Source organism: Clarias gariepinus, chromosome 16, assembly GCF_024256425.1.
Source record: "Clarias gariepinus isolate MV-2021 ecotype Netherlands chromosome 16, CGAR_prim_01v2, whole genome shotgun sequence".
Lineage (NCBI taxonomy): Eukaryota > Metazoa > Chordata > Actinopteri > Siluriformes > Clariidae > Clarias > Clarias gariepinus.
Window position 1 is genome coordinate 5,153,103 of NC_071115.1, and position 20,144 is coordinate 5,173,246.

At 39.5% G+C, this 20,144-nt stretch overlaps 1 protein-coding gene across 1 annotated transcript; it reads right to left on the bottom strand.

Annotated features, from left to right (window-relative positions):
- Positions 1-5,316: 5,316 nt before the first annotated feature.
- On the bottom strand, positions 5,317-19,791 carry zgc:193811 (uncharacterized protein LOC559801 homolog). The gene is made up of 7 exons (XM_053515208.1): positions 19,762-19,791; positions 19,494-19,586; positions 15,475-15,648; positions 14,695-14,805; positions 14,078-14,169; positions 7,516-7,842; positions 5,317-5,427 (listed from the first exon to the last, which is right to left on the bottom strand). The coding sequence occupies exons 2-7, from the start codon at positions 19,578-19,580 to the stop codon at positions 5,421-5,423; spliced, it is 798 nt and encodes a 265-aa protein (XP_053371183.1). The 5' UTR covers positions 19,581-19,586; positions 19,762-19,791; the 3' UTR covers positions 5,317-5,420.
- Between the last annotated feature and the right edge of the window lie 353 nt (positions 19,792-20,144).

The window sequence follows — 20,144 nt, forward strand, 5'->3', positions numbered from 1 at the left end:
GCAAGGGTTCGCTGCTTGAGGGAGAGTTATATAGAGTGGTGGTGATGAGGCGCAGGTGTGCGCCAGCATGAGTAACTCAGGCGGCAAAATGGAAGCCGCGGAATGGAGTGTGGAAGGGAGTTGCGGGAGATCAGGACTTGTCCCGAGAAGCGGGCATTACCCGGCGTACCGTGACAAATAAGAAATCAGGAAGGGGACAAATAGTTTTTCACACCACTGTGTGTATATATATATATATAGGGCCAGGGGTAGCTCAGTGGTTAAGGCATTGGACTACGGTTCGGAAGATCCCAGGTTCAAACCCCACAACCACCAAGTTGCCAATGTTGGGCCCTTGAGCAAGGCCCCTAACCCTCAACTGTGGACTTAGATGTGTAATGAGATAAAAAGTCGCTCCGGATAAGAGCATCTGCCAAATGCCTAAATGTATATAATCCCATGTAAAATAAGGAAGTTATGGACTTCAAGGGCTTTGTGGGGTGTCTGTCTTTCTGACTGGTTCAGAGCTGTTTGTCTTCAATAAACTTCTTAGCTTTTTTTCTACTTAAAAATTGTTTGGTTTTGTTTAAAATTTGGTGAGATTAGCCATGACAACAGATTATGGGCAATTTGGCAACACCAATTAGCCAAACCTGCAGGTCTTTGGGAGGAAACCCACCAAGCATGGGGAAAACATACAAACTCTATGTACACAAAGATGGGAATCGAGTCTGGCCAAGAATTGAACCCGGACCTTGGAGCTGCAAGGCGACAGTGCTAACCACTACGCCACTGTGCCACCACCCTGTGGCCAGTTCACTGGTTTTGCTTCCTTGGATCACTTTTTGTACGTCCTGACCCCTGCAGCCTGGGAACACCCCACACGTTTTGGACCTGCTCTGATCCAGTCCTCTAGCCATCACAGTTTGGCCCCTTCTCACTCAAAGTCCCTCAAGTTTTTATGTTTGAATTTTTTTTTCTGCTTTCAACACGTGTTCACTTGCTGCCTAATACACTACATCACCAAAAGCATTCGCTCACCTGCCTTCACATGCATATAAACTTGAGTAACATCTGATTCCTTATCCATAGGGTTTAATATGATATATGATGATTAATTGGCTCACTATGTGCAGCTATAATAGCTTCACCTCTTCTGGGAAAGCTTTGTTCTGGTGGCAAAAGGCAGAATCTACTTAATTAGGCAGGGGCAGCTCAGTGGTTAAGGCACTGGACTTAACCACTGAGCAGAAGGTTCACAGTTCAGATTCCACCAACACCAAGTTGCCACTGTCACACCGTTGAGCAAAGACCTTAACCTCAACTGCTTGGATGTAAAATGAGATAAAAAAAAAACATAAGGCACTTTGAATAAAGGCATTTGCCAAATGCCCTAAATGAAATTATTTGGTGGGTGGTCATAATGTTATGGCTGATCAGTGTATATACACAAACACACACACTGCGGCTCTATGACCAACATGATTGCATTACATTATTATTTCCCAACAAACCTGTTCCAGCATGACAATGCGTCCATGAAGACACGGTTAAGGTTGCACTCGAGGAACTCAGGAACCCTGACCACAACCCCAGTAACACAGAGAGTGAGAAATAAGGAACTTGAAAGCATGCAGATCATAATATAAAAGTGCAGAAAGTGTTTGGATCAACAGAAAAGCTTGGGGAAAGTTATAGAAATAACTTTCAGTTCCATTTTTTCGGGACAAAAAGTACACAGATGGTCAGCCTTCCTTTATTTAAGCTGAGAAACAAAGCGGTCGATTGTTAATAAATAAATCCATTACTATCCCTTACTATTACAACTAACTAACTCTATATTACACTACAAAACCAAAATCCATCAATAAAATTATCTTATGATTCAGAATTTTAATAAACAGTCTTTTAAATTAAGTAAAACAATGATGATAATAATGCAATAATAATAATAATAATAATAATAATTTAATCCAATGTAATCAAATTTTGACAAAATGAATCATATTGACCCTAACCGTAGTTAGGTTCAATAATTATTCATTATAAGCTTGAGATCATAACAGAAACAAGTATATTAAACAAAGCTTTTTCTGATGGAAAAAAGCACTAGTGGTCAATATTCTGGTTGGGAAAAGAGGAACGAACCAAACTCTCTTTGAAAAAAAGGAAAAAGGAGAGTTTAATTTTGGGGGCCTAAAGACACCGTCCCAGATATTTGTCAAATGCCCTAAATGAAATTATTTGGTGGGTGGTCATAATGTTATGGCTGATCAGTGTATATACACAAACACACACACTGCGGCTCTATGACCAACATAACTGCATTACATTATTATTTCCCAACAAACCTGTTCCAGCATGACAATGCGTCCCCATGAAGACACGGTGTGTTAAGGTTTCACTAGAGGAACTCAGGAACCCTGACCACAACCCCAGTAAGCATCTTTGGGATGAGCTGGAACCTGACTGCACCTGACAGTAAGTAAGTGTACCCCAATCTTCATATTAAATTCCATATTAACTTTTAAAAACACAGCATAGATCAAAGATGATTGAACAAATATATATTCAGAACATGTAAAGTTTACCACTACCAGAATATGGAAATGACATCAGAAAATGTAGAACTCAACAAATTGAGCCTATTATTATTATTATTATTTTGTCATAAAAAAAACAACCAAAACAGCTAGAAAAACACATACTTGTGTGTATCTGTGCTATTTCCTTGTCCACGTGACCCATGGGTTAATTTTTGCTCAGTCATGTTTCTTAAAATGAAATAAAATTGGATTCATCATATTGTCACTCCATACGGCACAATTCTGAGCCTTATATATGTTTATATAGGCCTATATATTTTTTTAAAACAGGAAAACAAAACAGGGCTAAAATGAATCTGAAACATATTTTGCATATAAAAGACAAGAATCTATAATATAAACAGAAATTGCGTTTGACCTTCTGTCGATATTTGCAGCCGATACTGTGATGTAATAACATCATTTCATTTGATCACCAGATCATCCTTAGATGGGTCAGGATCTGCATGTGGGCGGAGCCACAGGTAACCTTTTGTAACCTTATGAAGTGATTCAAAAGATTTTCGCTTGCAATTTTCACCCTTCTCTCTAACTCTGTGTCGGATTAATGAGGAACCAACCATGCATGTTTCCACAACACGAGTCCGCTCCTTTTTAACACTTTTCAATTAATAAATATGAAGGAGGTGCATCAAAGACAAAAGACATAAAGGAATGCAATAAAGAATCAACAGCAACAAACCGGGCTTCATGGATGCACATTCATCAATTATTTACAGGCAGCATTATGTGCAACAACATTGTGTTTTTTATCCCCCCATATAGGCTACGCATCAAGTTAATGCTGAGAGGTACAAAGGATCACTAATTAGCATCATTGGCAAAAATAAATAAAAATATCAAGAAATCTTGTAAATGCTTGTCAGTGTAATGATGCACAGTTGATCATATTTGAATAAAAACGTTTCATGATGTCCCACGGCCATTTGTGATTACTCAACAGCTCAAAGTGTGATTTTTTTTTTCGCAAGAAGACCAAAGATGTGTTATAAATCTAAGACTCGCAATCTTCCTTAGTACAAAATCTTCAAGGTTGGCAAGCATGCACGAGATGGACGGAAGCAGGATTTACAGCCTCGCATACCTCCGATCAGTCGAGACACTCAATGCCGTGATCCAGACATCGCATTGCCTTAAGAGGTCTGGCCTTTTTATTTACTTATTTATTTATTTATTTATTTTATTTTAAGATAGCATGATTTATAACGTGACCGAGGAGACGTGCTCCACCCGGTTTCAGCTGCTGGTCAGTCAGATCTCCGTGTCCATGCTGTTTGCTAGCGGGAGTGTGTAATTAGCACGCGTAAGTCTTGTAGCTAAGGTATGACCCTTGACCCTAAAAATCAATAGCATGATAGGACGGATCTCACACCCAGGTCAACGTATTCACAAAAAATGCACACGCAGACAGTTTTTCTTTTTTAGTGAAAAGAAGGGAGGGCTGTTAAGTGATGAAATGTCAAAGCAGGAGGTGCATCAAATGTGAAAGATGGCTGGTGTGAGAAAATCTGGAGATTTAAGAAAGATAGAGGGAAAAAAAGTGCTTCAGGGACACACTTTTGCACACATTGATAACTGGTTACGGTATCGAACTGGAGGTCAAAAAAGGAACGAAAATAAATAAATAAAATCACATACACACATGGGACATGCTAATAACAAGGCTATTTTTGAGACAGCAATTTTGCCGTGTCTCTTAGAGCCTGGACGATAAACTCTCCAACAAACCACACAAAACTGAAGGGGTTATAAATAATATAACAAGTTCTTCACTATTTTCACACAGACGGAAAAGGGACTAAACCTAAAACCAAAGCCAACTGTACCATGGGAAGAAACGCTGCCATAATCCATAGGGTTCATGCTGATTCGCAATGCAAAACATTAAAGCCAGTACTGTGTAGGTTCCACTTGTGCCAGCCACCTAGGCAGCTCTGGCCCCTCAGGGCATGACTCTACAACACCTCTGGGAGTGTGTTATACTGTCTGGTGCCAAAACATTGACAGCAGATTCTTTGGGTACTATGGCTTGCATGGTGGGGCCTCCGTGGATCAGACTCGTTTGTCATGCTTATCCCATTGGTGCTCGATCGGATTGGGATTTGGGGAGTTTGGAGGGCGAGTCTGCACCCTTGGGTCCCTATTTGTGCGGTGGGCTGTGGTGCACTAAGGCCTTTCTGCCATGGCAAGCATTGGCTTTTTTTAGCGATTTGTGCTGCATCGGCTTTTCTGTAGGATCAGACCGGGCAGGCTGTGGCCCCTGCAGGCATGAGTAAGCCCTGGGAGCCTGTGATCCTGTCAGCAATTTACATATATAATTGCCAATCAATATTGATGTGTTAAAGTTTTATGGTATTAATTGTATGGCTGATCGGTGTACATTGACTAAATTTGTATATGAAACAGTAAAGTCCACCACCAAGCATAAAAAAGGCACAAAATGATTAATTAAAAAAAAAACGAGAAGAAAAGAAAGAGACCAGAAAAGAATGAAAAAAAAATTGCTTATTTCGTAATTTCATTTTAATTTTTTTCATGATTACTATTTTGAATGTTTCCTGTTAATATTTAGTACCTCGGCAAGTTTTTCAAACAGTTTGTAGATAACTGATTCAGACAGGGCACGTCCATTACACCAGTTTATCCAGAATCATCTATTTCAAAACTAACAAACACTTTTAATTCTACATTTTTTGTGTTTATTCAAATCTTTCATGATGCCAGTGTAACACTCTCTGCGGGAATTTAGTTCGAGTTGTAGAAAACCTCCCATAATGTCAGGAATGTGGGATGCAGGCACGGCATAGGTGCAGATGTTAAGATTTTAACTTAAATTTAAATCCTAGAAACACAAACAAGAACAAAAACCAGGAATTATCTGAACAGCGATACACAAGAGAGATTCATGAAACAGAACAGAGACAATAACTTCATAGCGACTACACAGATTCGAGACCACATGGTAGGTCTTACTACTATCACCCTGAGATTACACACACACCTGTGGTACTGAAGACTAGACTAAGACAAAAATCAACAACCTGAGGAAAAATAAGAGTCCCACAAAACTCAAAACACGAAGACATCCATGGCTCCAGCAGTTGTCCCCCCCCCCCCCAAAAAAAGGCACTCCTTTGGGGCACCACCAATGGCACAGGACATTCCCTCCAAAATCCATCATTGGGCTTTTCAATACTGAGGTTAAGTGCTGAGCATTGGGACTGGGTGGCATCTTTGAACCTAGATGCAGAGAATAGGTGGTGTAGGGCGTGGCTCAGGCGGTTTTCTGGGCTATCTGGTAACAAAGTGTGCTCTCAGAGCTAGCAAATTTACCGAGCCAGCAGACCATTCAGGGCAAACAGGGTTTTTAGAGCTAACAGGGATAACACAGCTACCAGGACTTTCACAGCTAACAAAACTAACAGGGCAAATGTCTCAGTGTATCACAAGTGCTTTGGCTCGTTGCTAGACGCCATGCAGCCCTTGTTCCTCTCTTCATGGTCGACACAGTGAGCCTCTTCACTCAACACCGTCATGCTGCGTTTTGAAGTTCTCGCATTTTATCGTGAGCCATGTTGTGCTGCTCGCTCACCTACGCCAGTCTCCCTCCAGGGTGCCATGCGGGATCTCGCTCCTCTCTCTCTCATGTGCTCCGCATTAATTCTGGCAGCACGAGGCAACTGCCTGCAAAGTCTGATCTCCTCAACGGCAGTGTCATAGTGTCACATAAAAGTCATGACAAAAAAAATGCTGGATATTTTCAGGATGTATATGACCATATGAAATTCGATCATACAAAAAAACGCCTCAGAAACACCTCCACGTGCACTACTACTGTAAGTCTGAGCTCGTTTGTGGACCAGAAAAATACGCACATCAGCTTTAAACTTGACGAATCTGGCCTGTTCTGAAACACCTCCATGTCGTTCATAGCATTATTCTCACACTCGTTTTAAACTGATATGATTATTGATACAATAACAACAGCCGCCATCTTAAACCGTTGTTTGTGTGAGCTGTAAGAATAGTTACTCATTAGACACACCCAAATAAGAGATAAATAGCCTTAATTATGTATATAGAAAGCAATCTAAATGAATCCTTTACTAATTAGTCAGTTAAGACCAGCCTTTACTGTAAATTGCTTTTTTTAAGTAGTTAATTGAGTTAATTTCTTTAATAGATTTTCCTTCATTTACCCCAAATTAATTATGATTCCTTATGTGGATGTACAATCTTTGCCTCTCTATTTCTCTCCCTCTCTTTCTGTCTGTCTGGCACACCGCCGCTTGAGACAGAGGGGGAGGAGAGCCAGAGATCCGGCGAGCAGGTGGGAGGAAGGAGTGGAAGAGCAGGGGTGGGGAAGAAGAAGAAAAAAAAAAGAAAAAGAAACCTCGCACCGATTCAAAAGGCTAATTTATGACACGCTGCCAAATCCTCACAATTTTCCTTCCATTTTTAATTCCCCCTCCTCTCTCTCTTTCTCCGTCTTATGTGCTGTGCAGTTCAGCGCTGATGTCTTCCGGATTACTCTATGTTCCCATCATCATCAGTTGTCTCAAGTGCATGTTCAGCAAAATCTCTCTCTCTCTCACACACACACACACATACACTCCTCCCTGCCTGCATTCAATCTCTCGCTGTTTACACACATTGCAGGGTTTTTTCCCACAATCCTTTGCATATCACACTGACACACAAGGAGCATGACCGGCTTGATGCTTGTACAGTCTCCCTGCTCTTTCTGTCTCTATGAAATAAAACCCAAAACAAAAATCCTCAAAGTACCTATTTTAATTTTTAAAAAGAACACACACCAATGAAATTCAAATAAATAAAAAAAAGCTCAGCTAAAAACATCCATTATTAAGCACTTGGATTAAAACGGGCTAGATCCGGTTAATAATGTATGCGTTGTGCTTTATCTTACACAAGCACTATCCTCTCTTTTCCATAAGTGCGGTTTTCTGTGCTGTACATATGGGGCACGTCTAAAATATGCTGCAATAAGCTCCGCCCACTCTCGTCGGTATGTTTGGTCTCAGCAAGGACAGCCACCTGGGTGGAGGAAACGGGCGGATGCACAGGGACACGAAAGGTATCCGTGTACACGCTGCTTCTGCCTCCGTGTGGTACCGGTACAGATGGGCGGTGCATCACACTGGGCGGGGCCTTGACAGGGGGAAGGTGGATCAGATGGGGGAAGGGTCCACGGGTGGGCGAGGTGTCCGAGGCCGAGACGGAAGCCAATTCAGACCTGGAGAAAGACAGAAAGAAAAAAGAAACAGAGAGAAACAGGGTTTAAAAATTCAATTACATATTAAAAAAATAAACCAGAATTTATTCAGTTTGTTTATTTGTTTGTTTGTTTGTTAAAATCAAGGCAATTAGGCTTTTATTGCCATTTCACCCACATTTTAACACATTTCAACACAGTGAAACGAAACACTATTCCTCCTGGACTAATGTTCTACATACATTCAACATAAATTACCAAAACCTACTAGCTACCTAAGACAAATCATTAGCTGACTAGTTGAGACAAAACAAGTTAACATGATAAATTAACAAAACTATCTAAGTACTATACAAAGGACAGCAAAAAGACAACATATAGTGCACGTGCAAACAAGAGCGACAACATGACAACAACATTTCTCCTTTTTTCTTACTGTTTTAATTGCAGCTGTCTCCCACCCGTCTGACTGTTAGGGCACTCTCCCGTCAAGGTCACAGCCACCAACCAGGGAGGGGGGGCAAAGATTATCATTTTCTTCCTCTGAGAGTACACCTTTTCAAACTGATACTAACTCAACTGGGGGAAGTGGTGTCTGCCCCTTCTCCTTGTGTGAGCTCACTACAGTAGTGTTGCTATGATTGATGTAAGAGTGAGAGTACGGCGCCCCATCCCGCCGAGAGAGCAGTGTCTAGACTCCTGGGTATGGATGGCTAAAGCACCACCTAGGAATTGAACGTCTGATGGTATCCGGATGGCAAGGCAAACAGAATGACATTTCACATCTGGTATTAATACATGTTTCAGTGGTGCAACATGACAATGCTAGCCAATTGGCTGTGATCCATGTATACAGAAAAAGGTTGGATAGCACTTTCTTTAGTGTGGCGATACTGTACATGCGCTGCAGTTAAAAAAATTAATGCAGAATGTATTTAAGGCTTCTCAGTCTAAGTACCAGTCACACCTTCTAATACCATGAACAGTCCTAGTTTTTTATTGCTTTCTACACTGTAAAACAATTCTAAAGGTGTTTATCCAAAATACACAATAATCTCCCATAAACAGTTGATATTGAGATGTATCTGCTACTGTATGCTTTGTAAATCCTTCATAATGGCTCTAATCTGGGGTGCTGGTAACTCTAAATGAAATTCTTGGTTAAGGAGAGGAGGGTGCAGCAGAGGTAACGTTTTGGTCTTGATTTCCTGGGAAGGTTTCATCATGGAGCTTAATGGGTTTTACAAATACACTTGACACAATACTGTTCTTGCAGGAACTGTTCCAGAACAGCAGCAAGTCAACTTGGGAGTTCAATCACAAAAAGGTCAGAAATAAATAAATAAATAAATAAAAGCAAGTTACGATTTCTGTTGTTGTCACGCCTTTGGTTTGTTTTTTTCTATTTAATTACAGATCACCATACATTGGTTTTCATGATGATGTGTGTCTTGGGATGTTCTCTGAGTTCCTCCATGCACCTGTGTACTTATATACTGAAATCATGCAGCACTTTATTTGCACAACGTTAGTTATGTATAAAAAATAATTAATGCAATCACATAAACTTTTCTTTGCTGAGTGCTTGTACAGACTCATGATATACACCAGTGAAGCTTATATCATGGGTGGGGGTAAATACTTATACAAGCCGCCGCTAATTTACCCGTAAACATGTATGGGACTTTTAAAGAGCTCCTGTCGTCCGCTGGCTTCCTGCTTCATAACCATGACGCTCTTTCACTTAGCGTCAACGGCTCTGTCAATACAGATACATTTAGGAGTTTGTAGGTCTTCTGAGGGCACTGTCGTTTCCAATAACGCGATTGGCACGGCCTCCAGGTATGCTGTATCGCAGACTGACATGAAGAGTGTTTCCTTTTAAACCTCCGCCCTTCAGGAAGAGGGTTTTAAGTGCCCTTTTAAACAAAGTGTTTCCAGACGATTCAGTGACCATCTGAGCTCGGAGGTCAGCTCATCTCGACCTACTTGTTCGGAGAAGCGAGAGCCGGAGCAAACGAGCGAGACGGAACATTGGGTACGCTGCCAGTTTATCAGTTATTGTGAACTTACGTCATGCTAGAATTACAGGAATTTCCTGATTACGTCCTTAAAAAACCCTTGACTCTTGAGCAGCTCTCACGCATTTATATGAATAACAATGACTTATATAATGAAATCACCACTACAATTGAAAGATTAATAATGAAAACGTTTTCATGACATCATTTAGCAAAGAAAACCCTATAATTATTCGGAGGGTGAAGATTTCCATAAGTAGAAAATTATTTAACATTTATTGAAGGAGTCTCCAGTGCCAACACTTTGCAACACTGCTTTCAGGTGACATTTTATTAACTTTAAAATAAACTAAAAGCTGGAGACAGAATATGTTTTGCAGTTGTTGCAGATGAAATACATTTTTCTTTTTCTTTAATTGTGTTTTAATCGTTAAATAATGACCAGGTGAAATATTCAAATCTGCATAAACCTCCCTTATAATTTTCAAGTAGGAATTTCAAGTATATCATGTAGTTTATCTTTTTTAACCTACAGTAGCTGGCCGCTATGTTACAGCAACTATTAGTGTTGTCTGTGTTGCCATAGAAACGGCAATTTTTTCAGCCCGAGAAGACGTAAAAAAACTCGAAGTGGAGTCTCCATCTGACCGCTTTGTGATCAGTGTAAGTGCGACATGATGTGAATTCCTGATTAGCCACCGCTACTGGGACGTACTGGGATCGTGTTTGTGTTGGACTGCGACTGCTGTTGCTGGCCAGGAGCTGAATTAAAACTTTCAATCAGTGAATTCATCATTCGGGCTAAAAGCTACTTGTATAATTGATACACACAGAATAAAAGCAGACTACTAGAGGAGTGGAGTCAGTCGGCAAAAAACACGGCCCAAAAAAAAAGAGATATGAATCATGAGTCTCTTGGAAAAAAGAAATACACAAACAGGCATACAGAAATACAAACAGATGGATAGACAGATGGACAGATAGAGATAGATAGATGGACAGATGGACGGATAGATAGATAGATAGATAGATAGATAGATAGATAGATAGATAGATAGATAGATAGAACAGACCATACAGACAGATACAAATTCATTGATGGATGGATAGATGGATGGATGGATGGATGGATGGAAGGAAGGATGGGTAGATATACCCAAATAGAAACATAGATGTATATCAACTGATGGCTATACAGACAGACAAACAGACAGACAGAAAGATAATAGGGAGAGAGACATGGACAGACAATACATAGATGGATGATGGGTAGAAAGACAGGTAGATAAATATACTGTACATAAATATATAGACATAAAAACAGACAAAGAAAATATAGACATGCAAATTCATAGATAGATAGATAGATAGATAGATAGATAGATAGATAGATAGATAGATAGATAGATAGAAATGGCTAAAATGGATTGATGAACAGAGAGCTAGACGGACAGACAAAAAGACAGACAGACAATAATAATCATTATAATCTTTAGCCCCATGTGACTTTATAACAATTATATTAGAACAAATTATATTAGATTTAATATTAGATCAAATTATATTAGATAATTTCTCTTGTTTTCCCTGTTTCCCTTCCCCATCATGCTGCTGTACTGCCCCCTTCTGGTTACCTGCTGAACCACCAGTATTACGCTGGGCTGATAATAGTGTCCCAAAATTTCCAAACATGGGGGAAATCAGCACTTTTTAAAAAAAGAAAATATAAAATATTACAAAATATTCTTTACATGATTGCCTTTTCTGTGAGATGTCTCTCCCATCACTAATGAGAATTTGTGTTAATACATCTGATGTTAGTATTTAATCACTTAAGTATTTAATTTTTCATTCAAGCATAAAAAAAAGTATTTAACTGAAGGTGTGAACCAGTGAGTAACAGGTGCAGATGACAGATGATCAGACTGGTGAGTAGTATACTGGTGATTTTGAATACTGAATGGGTGAAACAGACGAGAGGGGAAATGAGGTTGATGCTGAGGTTATATATACATCATTTTTTTTTTAATAAATTATGTATATATAATGTAATTCAATTTGATTGTAATTCAATTTAATTAAGGGAAAGGGGTGCAAGACTTTTGCCAACACACATCCTCTCCCAACTGGCGGAACTAACTAACCGTGACTAGCAGAGGTGGTAAGTATAATTAGCAGGAGGGAAAAGTTTTAAAACCTTACCGATACTATGTAGCGTGGAGGTGGTCGATGGTCCTGTAAATTTTTATTTTTTATATATTTTCTTTTTATATGTCCACGTATTCCACTTTAGAATATCAGCTCCGTTAACCTCCGGGTTCTGGGGTTGAATCCCAAATAGTTAGCTTTCTACGTCAGCTTAAACGTAAATAAAACAACATGCAGGCAATTCGTGATGACTTATATGAACTACTAAATAGACAAAGTGTTGTTTAAAATAAAGTTGTCAGATGTGTGTTCTTCAGATGTGTGTGAAAGTGCTTCTGTGACTGGTTTTAAATGAGAGTTTTGGCGAGCAGCTGCTCTCTCCTCAGTACTGTACAGATGTACTTTTTACCCATGCTGTGACTGACAGATAGTGAAATTAACGTGGGACATGGAGTAATGATACATATAGTTAAACGTACCAGGGATGTTACCATGCATTATCATCACTGTTGGATCGCCTCTCCTATCGAAGTGTCCAATCGCGTACAATCAGTGCTCAGTCGGAATTAACTGGTGTATTATAATAATAATAATAATAATAATAATAATAATAATAAACTTTATGGGGAAGAAATAAAACACCTTTACGCCTAATCATTTATGCAATGACCCTAATCAGCCAATCATGCGGCAGCAGATTCAAGTACTGCTCGCTTATCAGCCACTGCAGTGGGACAAATCTTGATTTCAACTCTGACAGACAGGCTGGTCTGAGTATTTCTTTAACTGCTGAAGAACATTCAGTAAGCTGTGCAGGGAAATGCTTGGTTGCTAAGAAAGGTCAAATAATATAAGAACGGGCAGACAGGTTAAATCGAACAGAAAGCTGACAGTAACTTAGATAACCGCTATGTACAATTGTGTGGGCAGAAAAGCATTTCAACATGCATGGGACATGTAATCAACTGGAGGAGGGGCTAAAACTGTAGAACAGCAAGTTGGGTTCCACCCTGGTCATCCCAGACCTGCACACTGAGGCTGAACTGGGGACAGGCTCACCACACTGGGCAAACAAAACACTGGCCAGTCTGATGGATTTGGAGTTTTGCTGGTGATGGAATCAGAATTTGGCACCAAAACAACATTAGGTCTAATATTTTCATGGTGCATTTTGGACTCTTTAATAAAGAAAGAAAAAGGGAGGTCTTACATAACCCAGTATAAGTGTACGGTGGAACCTCGGATTGAGAGTACAAGCAAAAAAGTTTAATAAACTTTGACTTGAAAAACGAACATGTCTTGGTTTACGAGTACTGAGGATCATATATCACGCATGCGCTTCTAGAAATGTTTTTTCTCTTTCTTGCGCTGCGGAATTGTGGGTAATCGTCTCCCCTTTTCGGTCTTAGTGCGCGTACCTGTCTAGATTTATTTTTAAAGGTAAAGTGCAGGTTAATTTGTTTTTATTTTTACTTAATATTTTCTATTAATGATTTTTATCTATTTATTTTTTTTGGCTGTGGAACGAATAATTTGAGTTTTCATTATTTATTATGGGAAATAATAAATAATTTTGATTTGATGTCTTGATATATAAATCCGCTTCCGGAACAAATTATGCTCGCAATCCAAGGTTCCACTGTAGTTTGTATTCCAAATAGAGTGCTTGGTAAGCAAGTACAGTACAGGTAGTTCCAGACTTATGAATGAGTTCCTATCCAGGATGTTCATAAGTCAGACAGCTTTACAGGACAAACATTTTCTATCATCGTGCTCCCGGAGTGATTCATTGAAACCGGCAAGGCCATCTCATTTCTTCCGGACACCCCCATGCACAGACATATACCGGACTTTGGACATTTTATACATTCACTTACACACTGAAAATATTGTATATAATTGTAAATGTTGGTATCTGGTGCACTGTGGTGTCTATTTTTTTGTGAAATACAAATGAGCTACTTCCATGATTGACCTGGAAGTAGAACCGCGATCCATTTGTGTCTGCGGAAATTCATAAATGGAATGTTTGTAAGTCGGGGACTACCTGTATACACCACACTGCTATACTGCACCCTGCTGGTTACCTTTTAAAGCGCCTGTAATCCGTGTGAGTCGTGCTGAGCGCTGGCTCTTTGGGCAGCAGAACTGAAGAATGATGGAGCCGTCCATGAAGATCCTGATTAAAATAAAACATGGGCGGCATCAGTCTCTCCTTTAGCTCCATTAGCGAAAACGTATGTGTGCTGGAAGTGCTATAATCCCAAGGCAAAGAAAAGCTTTGCATAAGTAGACACTGCATGAATCATCATTATTTAGTTATTTAGCTTTAATGCCTTTACTTCCATTCTTCAGAATGCTCTTGTAGTCTTTAATCTCCCTCCACTCTCTCCCAATAACCTCTTACTCCAACTTCTGCCGTGTCAGTTAATTAAGAGGCTCTTAACGTGCACTCCTTATATTTTTTTTCTCTTCTTTCTTAATCATGAACTGTTTTTAAAAGTATTTCAGTGCTCCCGTTTTAACTTTTTTTTCATCTGTTCTGTTCTGACATTTTCCATAGATCTTTAATGGACAATCACAAACATATTCACTAATAAAGATATTATACAGAGGTAAGGTTGCGAAAAGGACCCGATGAAAAATTCAGACTGACAGAAATTTCAAGGTGAGGTGATAACGGTGACGTCTCGCTCAGTCCTACCCTGTAGTGAGGCTGCAGGGGCTGGTACGGCGCCGAGTGTCCCCTGTACTGATCCTGCATCTCAGAGACAGGCGGCGCAGAGACGTATCTGAATGATCGGCTCGCTCGCAGCTGCAGAAGAAAAAAAACATATGAACACACACACACACACACACACACACATGTACAAAGCTCACCTCTAATATACTTCACTTTCACGAATTTAAGTCTTACCATGAATGCATTATTATTACAAAAGGTGTTTAAGTCAAACCGGGACTTTTGATTGTGCCGAATAACAGAACACAGTTATGAGAGTCTCTTTATTTCTTTATATAATCCCCTGCTACAGTAATGCACTTATCCCAGTGCTTCACTAGTGCTTGGATACCAGCAAAGAACCATGATTGACGGATCGAGTCATGTCTGAAACCCCAGAGTCCCGCCTCCCCGAACTTCTTAATGCCCCAAACATGTGGAAATGTCTTGAAGTGAGAACAGGACTGTACAGGGATGTGGTATCTCTTTCCTATGCAAGTTGGCGACAAATTATTTATCGATTTTCAAGGATCAGGTGTTTTACTCATTGAACGTTCAAGGGAATAAATGCAGGACTTACGACCGCATTAAAAAAATTTGCGCCTTTAAAATTTTTACTGCTCTTTTAAGAGTCTCATCGCTGTATTGTGCTTGTAAAGTCTTCTGTAAATGTCCATCGCTCTTACACCTTCATTCATAAGAAATATCATCACAAAATCCCTGTTTTACTTGTATTATAATAATAGGTATCATGATTGTTACCGTATGAGCCAGGTCATTCAGGAAATGCGTGTGCCAGTGTGGGGACGCTTTCGAGTAGACTTCATTTCCCAATACACCGTCCACTGGTTTGGGGTCGTGCTGTGTGTGAGAAGTGATGCTGTAATGCACGGGTCCGGGCTCTTGTCTGTACAGGGAAGGGGGGAGTGGTGCATTCTGGTAGGGATGGCAAGAAACAGGTGAGTTGTTAAGATCAAAATTATGGATCACCATCCTTCAAGATTCCTTCAAGAAACACTATCCTTCAATATTTCAAGAGCCTTTATTTGCCATTTCCACCGAAAATATACAGTGGGGCAAAAAAGTATTTAGTCAGCCAACAATTGTGCAAGTTCTCCCACTTGAAAAGATGAGAGAGGCCTGTAATTTTCATCATAGGTATACTTCAATTATGAGAGACAAAATAAGAAAAAAAAATCCAGAAAATCACATTGAAGGATTTTTAATGAATGAATTGGTAAATTTCTCTGTAAAATCAGTATTTGGTCACCTACAAACAAGCAAGATTTCTGGCTCTCACAGACCTGTAACTTCTTCTTTAAGAAGCTCCTCTGTCCTACACTCGTTACCTGTCTATTTGAACTCATTATCAGTATAAAGACGCCTGTCAATGTCCTCAAAACACTTCAAACTTCACTCTGGCCAAGACCAAAGAGCTGTCAAAGGACACCAGAAACAGAATTGTAGACCTGCACCAGGCTGGGAATCTGAGTGAATCTGCACTGATAATCTCCCTCGATCTGGGGCTCCACGCAAGATCTCACCCCGTGGGGTCAAAATGATCACAAGAACTATGAGAAAAAATCCCAGAACCACACAGGGGGACCTAGTGAATGACCTGCAGAGAGCTGGGACCAAAGTAACAAAGGCTACCATCAGTAACACACTGCGCCGCCAGGGACTCAAATCCTGCATTGCCAGACGTGTCCCCCTGCTTAAGCCAGTACATGTCCAGGCCCGTCTGAAGTTTGATAGAGAGCATTTGGATGATCCAGAAGAGGATTGGGAGAATGTCATATGGTCAGATAAAACAAAAATAGAACTTTGTGTTTGCATCCAAAGAACACCATACCTACTGTGAAGTATGGGGTGAAAACATCATGCTTTGGGGCTGTTTTTTTGCAAAGGGCCCAGGACGACTGATCTGTGGAAAGGAAAGAATGAATGGGGCCGTGTAACGTGAGATTTGAATGTGAAATTAGAATTTTGAGTGAAAACCTCTTTCCATCAGCAAGGGCATTGAGGATGAAACGTGGCTGGGTCTTTCAGCATGACAATGATCCTAAACACACATGTAGGAGTGGCTTCGTAAGAAGCATTTCAAGGTCCTGGAGTGGCCTAGCCAGTCTCCAGATCTCAACCCCATAGAAAATCTTTGAAGGGAGTTGAAAGTCTGTGATGCCCAGCGACAGCCCCAAAACATCACTGCTCTAGAGCTGCATGTAAAGGGCCAAATTACCAGCAACAGTGTGTGAAAACCTTGTGAAGACTTACAGAAAACGTTTGAGCTCTGTCATTGTCAACAAAGGGTATATAACAAAGTACTGAGATGAAACTTTTGATATTGACCAAAATACAGTGCATCTCGAAAGTATTTACAGCGCATTACATTTTCCACATTTTGTTATGTCACAGCCTTATTCTAAAATAGATTAAATTCATTTAATCTATTTTAGAATATATATATATATATATATATATATATATATATATATATATATATATATATATATATATATTATATAATATATATAATTCATTTAATCTATGAGAATTCCCTCAGAATTCTACACACAACACCCCATAATGACAACATGAAAACAGTTTACTTGAGATTTTTGCAAATTTATTAAAAATTAAATATGGAAGAGCGGCCAGAGAGTCTCATCAGACCAGAGAATTTTGTTTCTCATGGTCTGAGAGTCCTTTACGTGCCTTTTAGCAAACTCCAGATGGGCTGCCATGTGCCATTATGGGGTGTTGTGTATAGAATTCTAAGGAAAAAATTAATTTAATCCATTTTAGAATAAGGCTTTGACATAACAAAATGTGGGTAAAGTGATGCGCTGTGAATATTTTCCAGATGCACTGTACTTATTTTCCACCATAATTTGCAAATGAATTCTTTCAAAATCCTACAATGTGATTTTCTGGATTTTTTTCTTACTTTGTCTCTCATAGTCGAGGTAAACCTATTTACAAATTACAGACCTCTCTCTCATCTTTTTAAGTGGGAAAAATTGCACAATTGGTAAATAGTTTTTTGCCTCACTGTAACTCCATTGGAATTTTTATTGGTGTTAGTGATAAGAAAATATAGATAAAGTAGAACTAATAGAGTATAACACTATAACATTCCAACAGTTGATGTCTTTAATGTACAAATCAGAGAGGGTGGGGTTTAAAGGTGAAATTGCAAGGAGTAGATGTAGGGAGGGCAGAGGAGTTTAAATATTTATGGTCAACTGTCCAAAGTAATGGGGGGTGTGGTAGGAAATTAAAGGAGAGAGTGCAGGCAGGGTGGAATGGCTGGAGAAGAGTAGCAGGAGAGATCTGGGACAGAAATGTATCGGCAAGAATGAAAGGGAAAGTTTACAGGACGGTAGTGAGACCAGCGATGTTGTACGATTTGGAGATGTTGCTGTTGACAAAGAGACATGAAGCAGAGCTGGAGGTGGTAGAGCTGAAGACGCTGCGGTTATGTTAGAGGGACGGTTCAGGTTTTAGGACAAGGTTAGAGAGGACCAGATTAAGATGTTTGGACGTGTGCAGAAGAGGAGTGAGGGGAATGTTAGAGATGTTAGAGATGCCAGACAGGAGGATGAGGAGGAGGAGAAGAGAAAGATTTGGAAGACAGAGTTAAATAGAGACAGATTGTCTGCTGTGGAGACCCCTAACAGGAGCAGCCGAAAGAACAAGAAGAAGAAGACTACGGTATGTTTAAAACATGATCCCCAGATATTTAATTACTGCACTTCCAATTTACAAAACTGCACTTTGCCATGAGGGTTAATTGTATAACATTCAGTGTCAGTTTTTTATTGCACCTTGTTCTTGTTAATAATAACAGTTATTAGGTGTTGGGAAAGTGGGTAGAGAATGTAGAAGCAGTAAAAGCAAGTATGTATAAATGTAAATGTGGATGTATACAGTGTTTACAGACAAACAGGAGGTCATGAAAAATTTATCTATAAATTTTACCACTACCAGAATATGGGAATGACATATTATTATTATTTGGTCATCTGTATTTCTGCTATTTCGTTCCCTATGTGACCCATTTTTTAATTCTTTGCTCAATCATGTTTATATAGTTGGTTAAAATAAAAAGAAGAAATTCAGTTCATCATACTGCCACTTCTGTACTGCACAATCCTAAGCCATTTGTTTGTTTATTAAAAAAAAATAAAAAATGCTTTGAGCTTTAAGGGCCATGACCCAGATACTGCACTTCAAATGTATATAATGTACAAGTTTAATTGTACATGTGATGTGAGTTTTTATATTGCACGTTGTTCTTGTTAATAATAAAGGTTATTATCACAATTATGACAATTATTTTGATTGGTCAGAAGGCATTGATTAATTTTCTCAAACAGCATCTCTGACTAAAACCACTGCTTTTAATTAATATATTATCGGTTTGTGTGTGTGTGTAAACAGACCATAAAGCTGTGTGTGTGTGTGTGTGTGTGTGTGTGTGTGTGTGTGTGTGTGTGTGTGTGTGTGTGTGTGTAAACAGACAGAACATACAGCTGTGTGTGTGTGTGTGTGTGTGTGTGTGTAAACTGACAGACCATCTAGCTGTGTGTGTATGTGTGTGTGTGTGTGTGTGTGTGTGTGTAAACAGACAGAACATACAGCTGTGTGTGTGTGTGTAAACTGACAGACCATCTAGCTGTGTGTGTATGTGTGTGTGTGTGTGTGTGTGTGTAAACTGACAGACCATCTAGCTGTGTGTGTGTGTGTGTGTGTGTGTGTGTGTGTGTGAACAGACAGACCATACAGCTGTGTGTGTCTAAACGCTGAGGATGAATATAAACATGACTAAGACCGCTGCTCGTGCTGACACAACTGCACATGTCCATGGCGCACTGGAAAAAAATAAATAAAGAGCGTTATTAGACAATTAACAACTATTTTACCGCGATTAATATAATATAATATAATATAATATAATATAATATAATATAATATAATATAATATAATATAATATAATATAAATTATGTTATCGAGAAAAGTACACGTTACACGATCCTAAACCTACACGAACTCCTTGCTTCGCTCCTCACCGCAGCCTTCCAGAAGAGTTGTGTTACTATGGCAACGCAGCGCGCGGTCGTCCTCCAAACGGCTCCTATTACAATATATAGTGCACTAGAAAGACTGCGCATTTAATATGATGTAGTATTTATTGTAGGGAGCCTAAACAGGAAGTACAAATTGAGTCGTAAACCAGCAGCGCCTGTCAGTCTTTTAATAAAGAATCTATGCTGAGCAAATTTACGTCTAGAACGTCCAAAAATAATGTAACGTTTAATAATACCGTTAAATTCTAAAGCAGTTTGCGTGTGACGTCACAAAAACGTGTGCACACGCCATTTCGATTTGATTCCACACGCTCTGTTCACAGCCGCGGCCGAAGGTTTT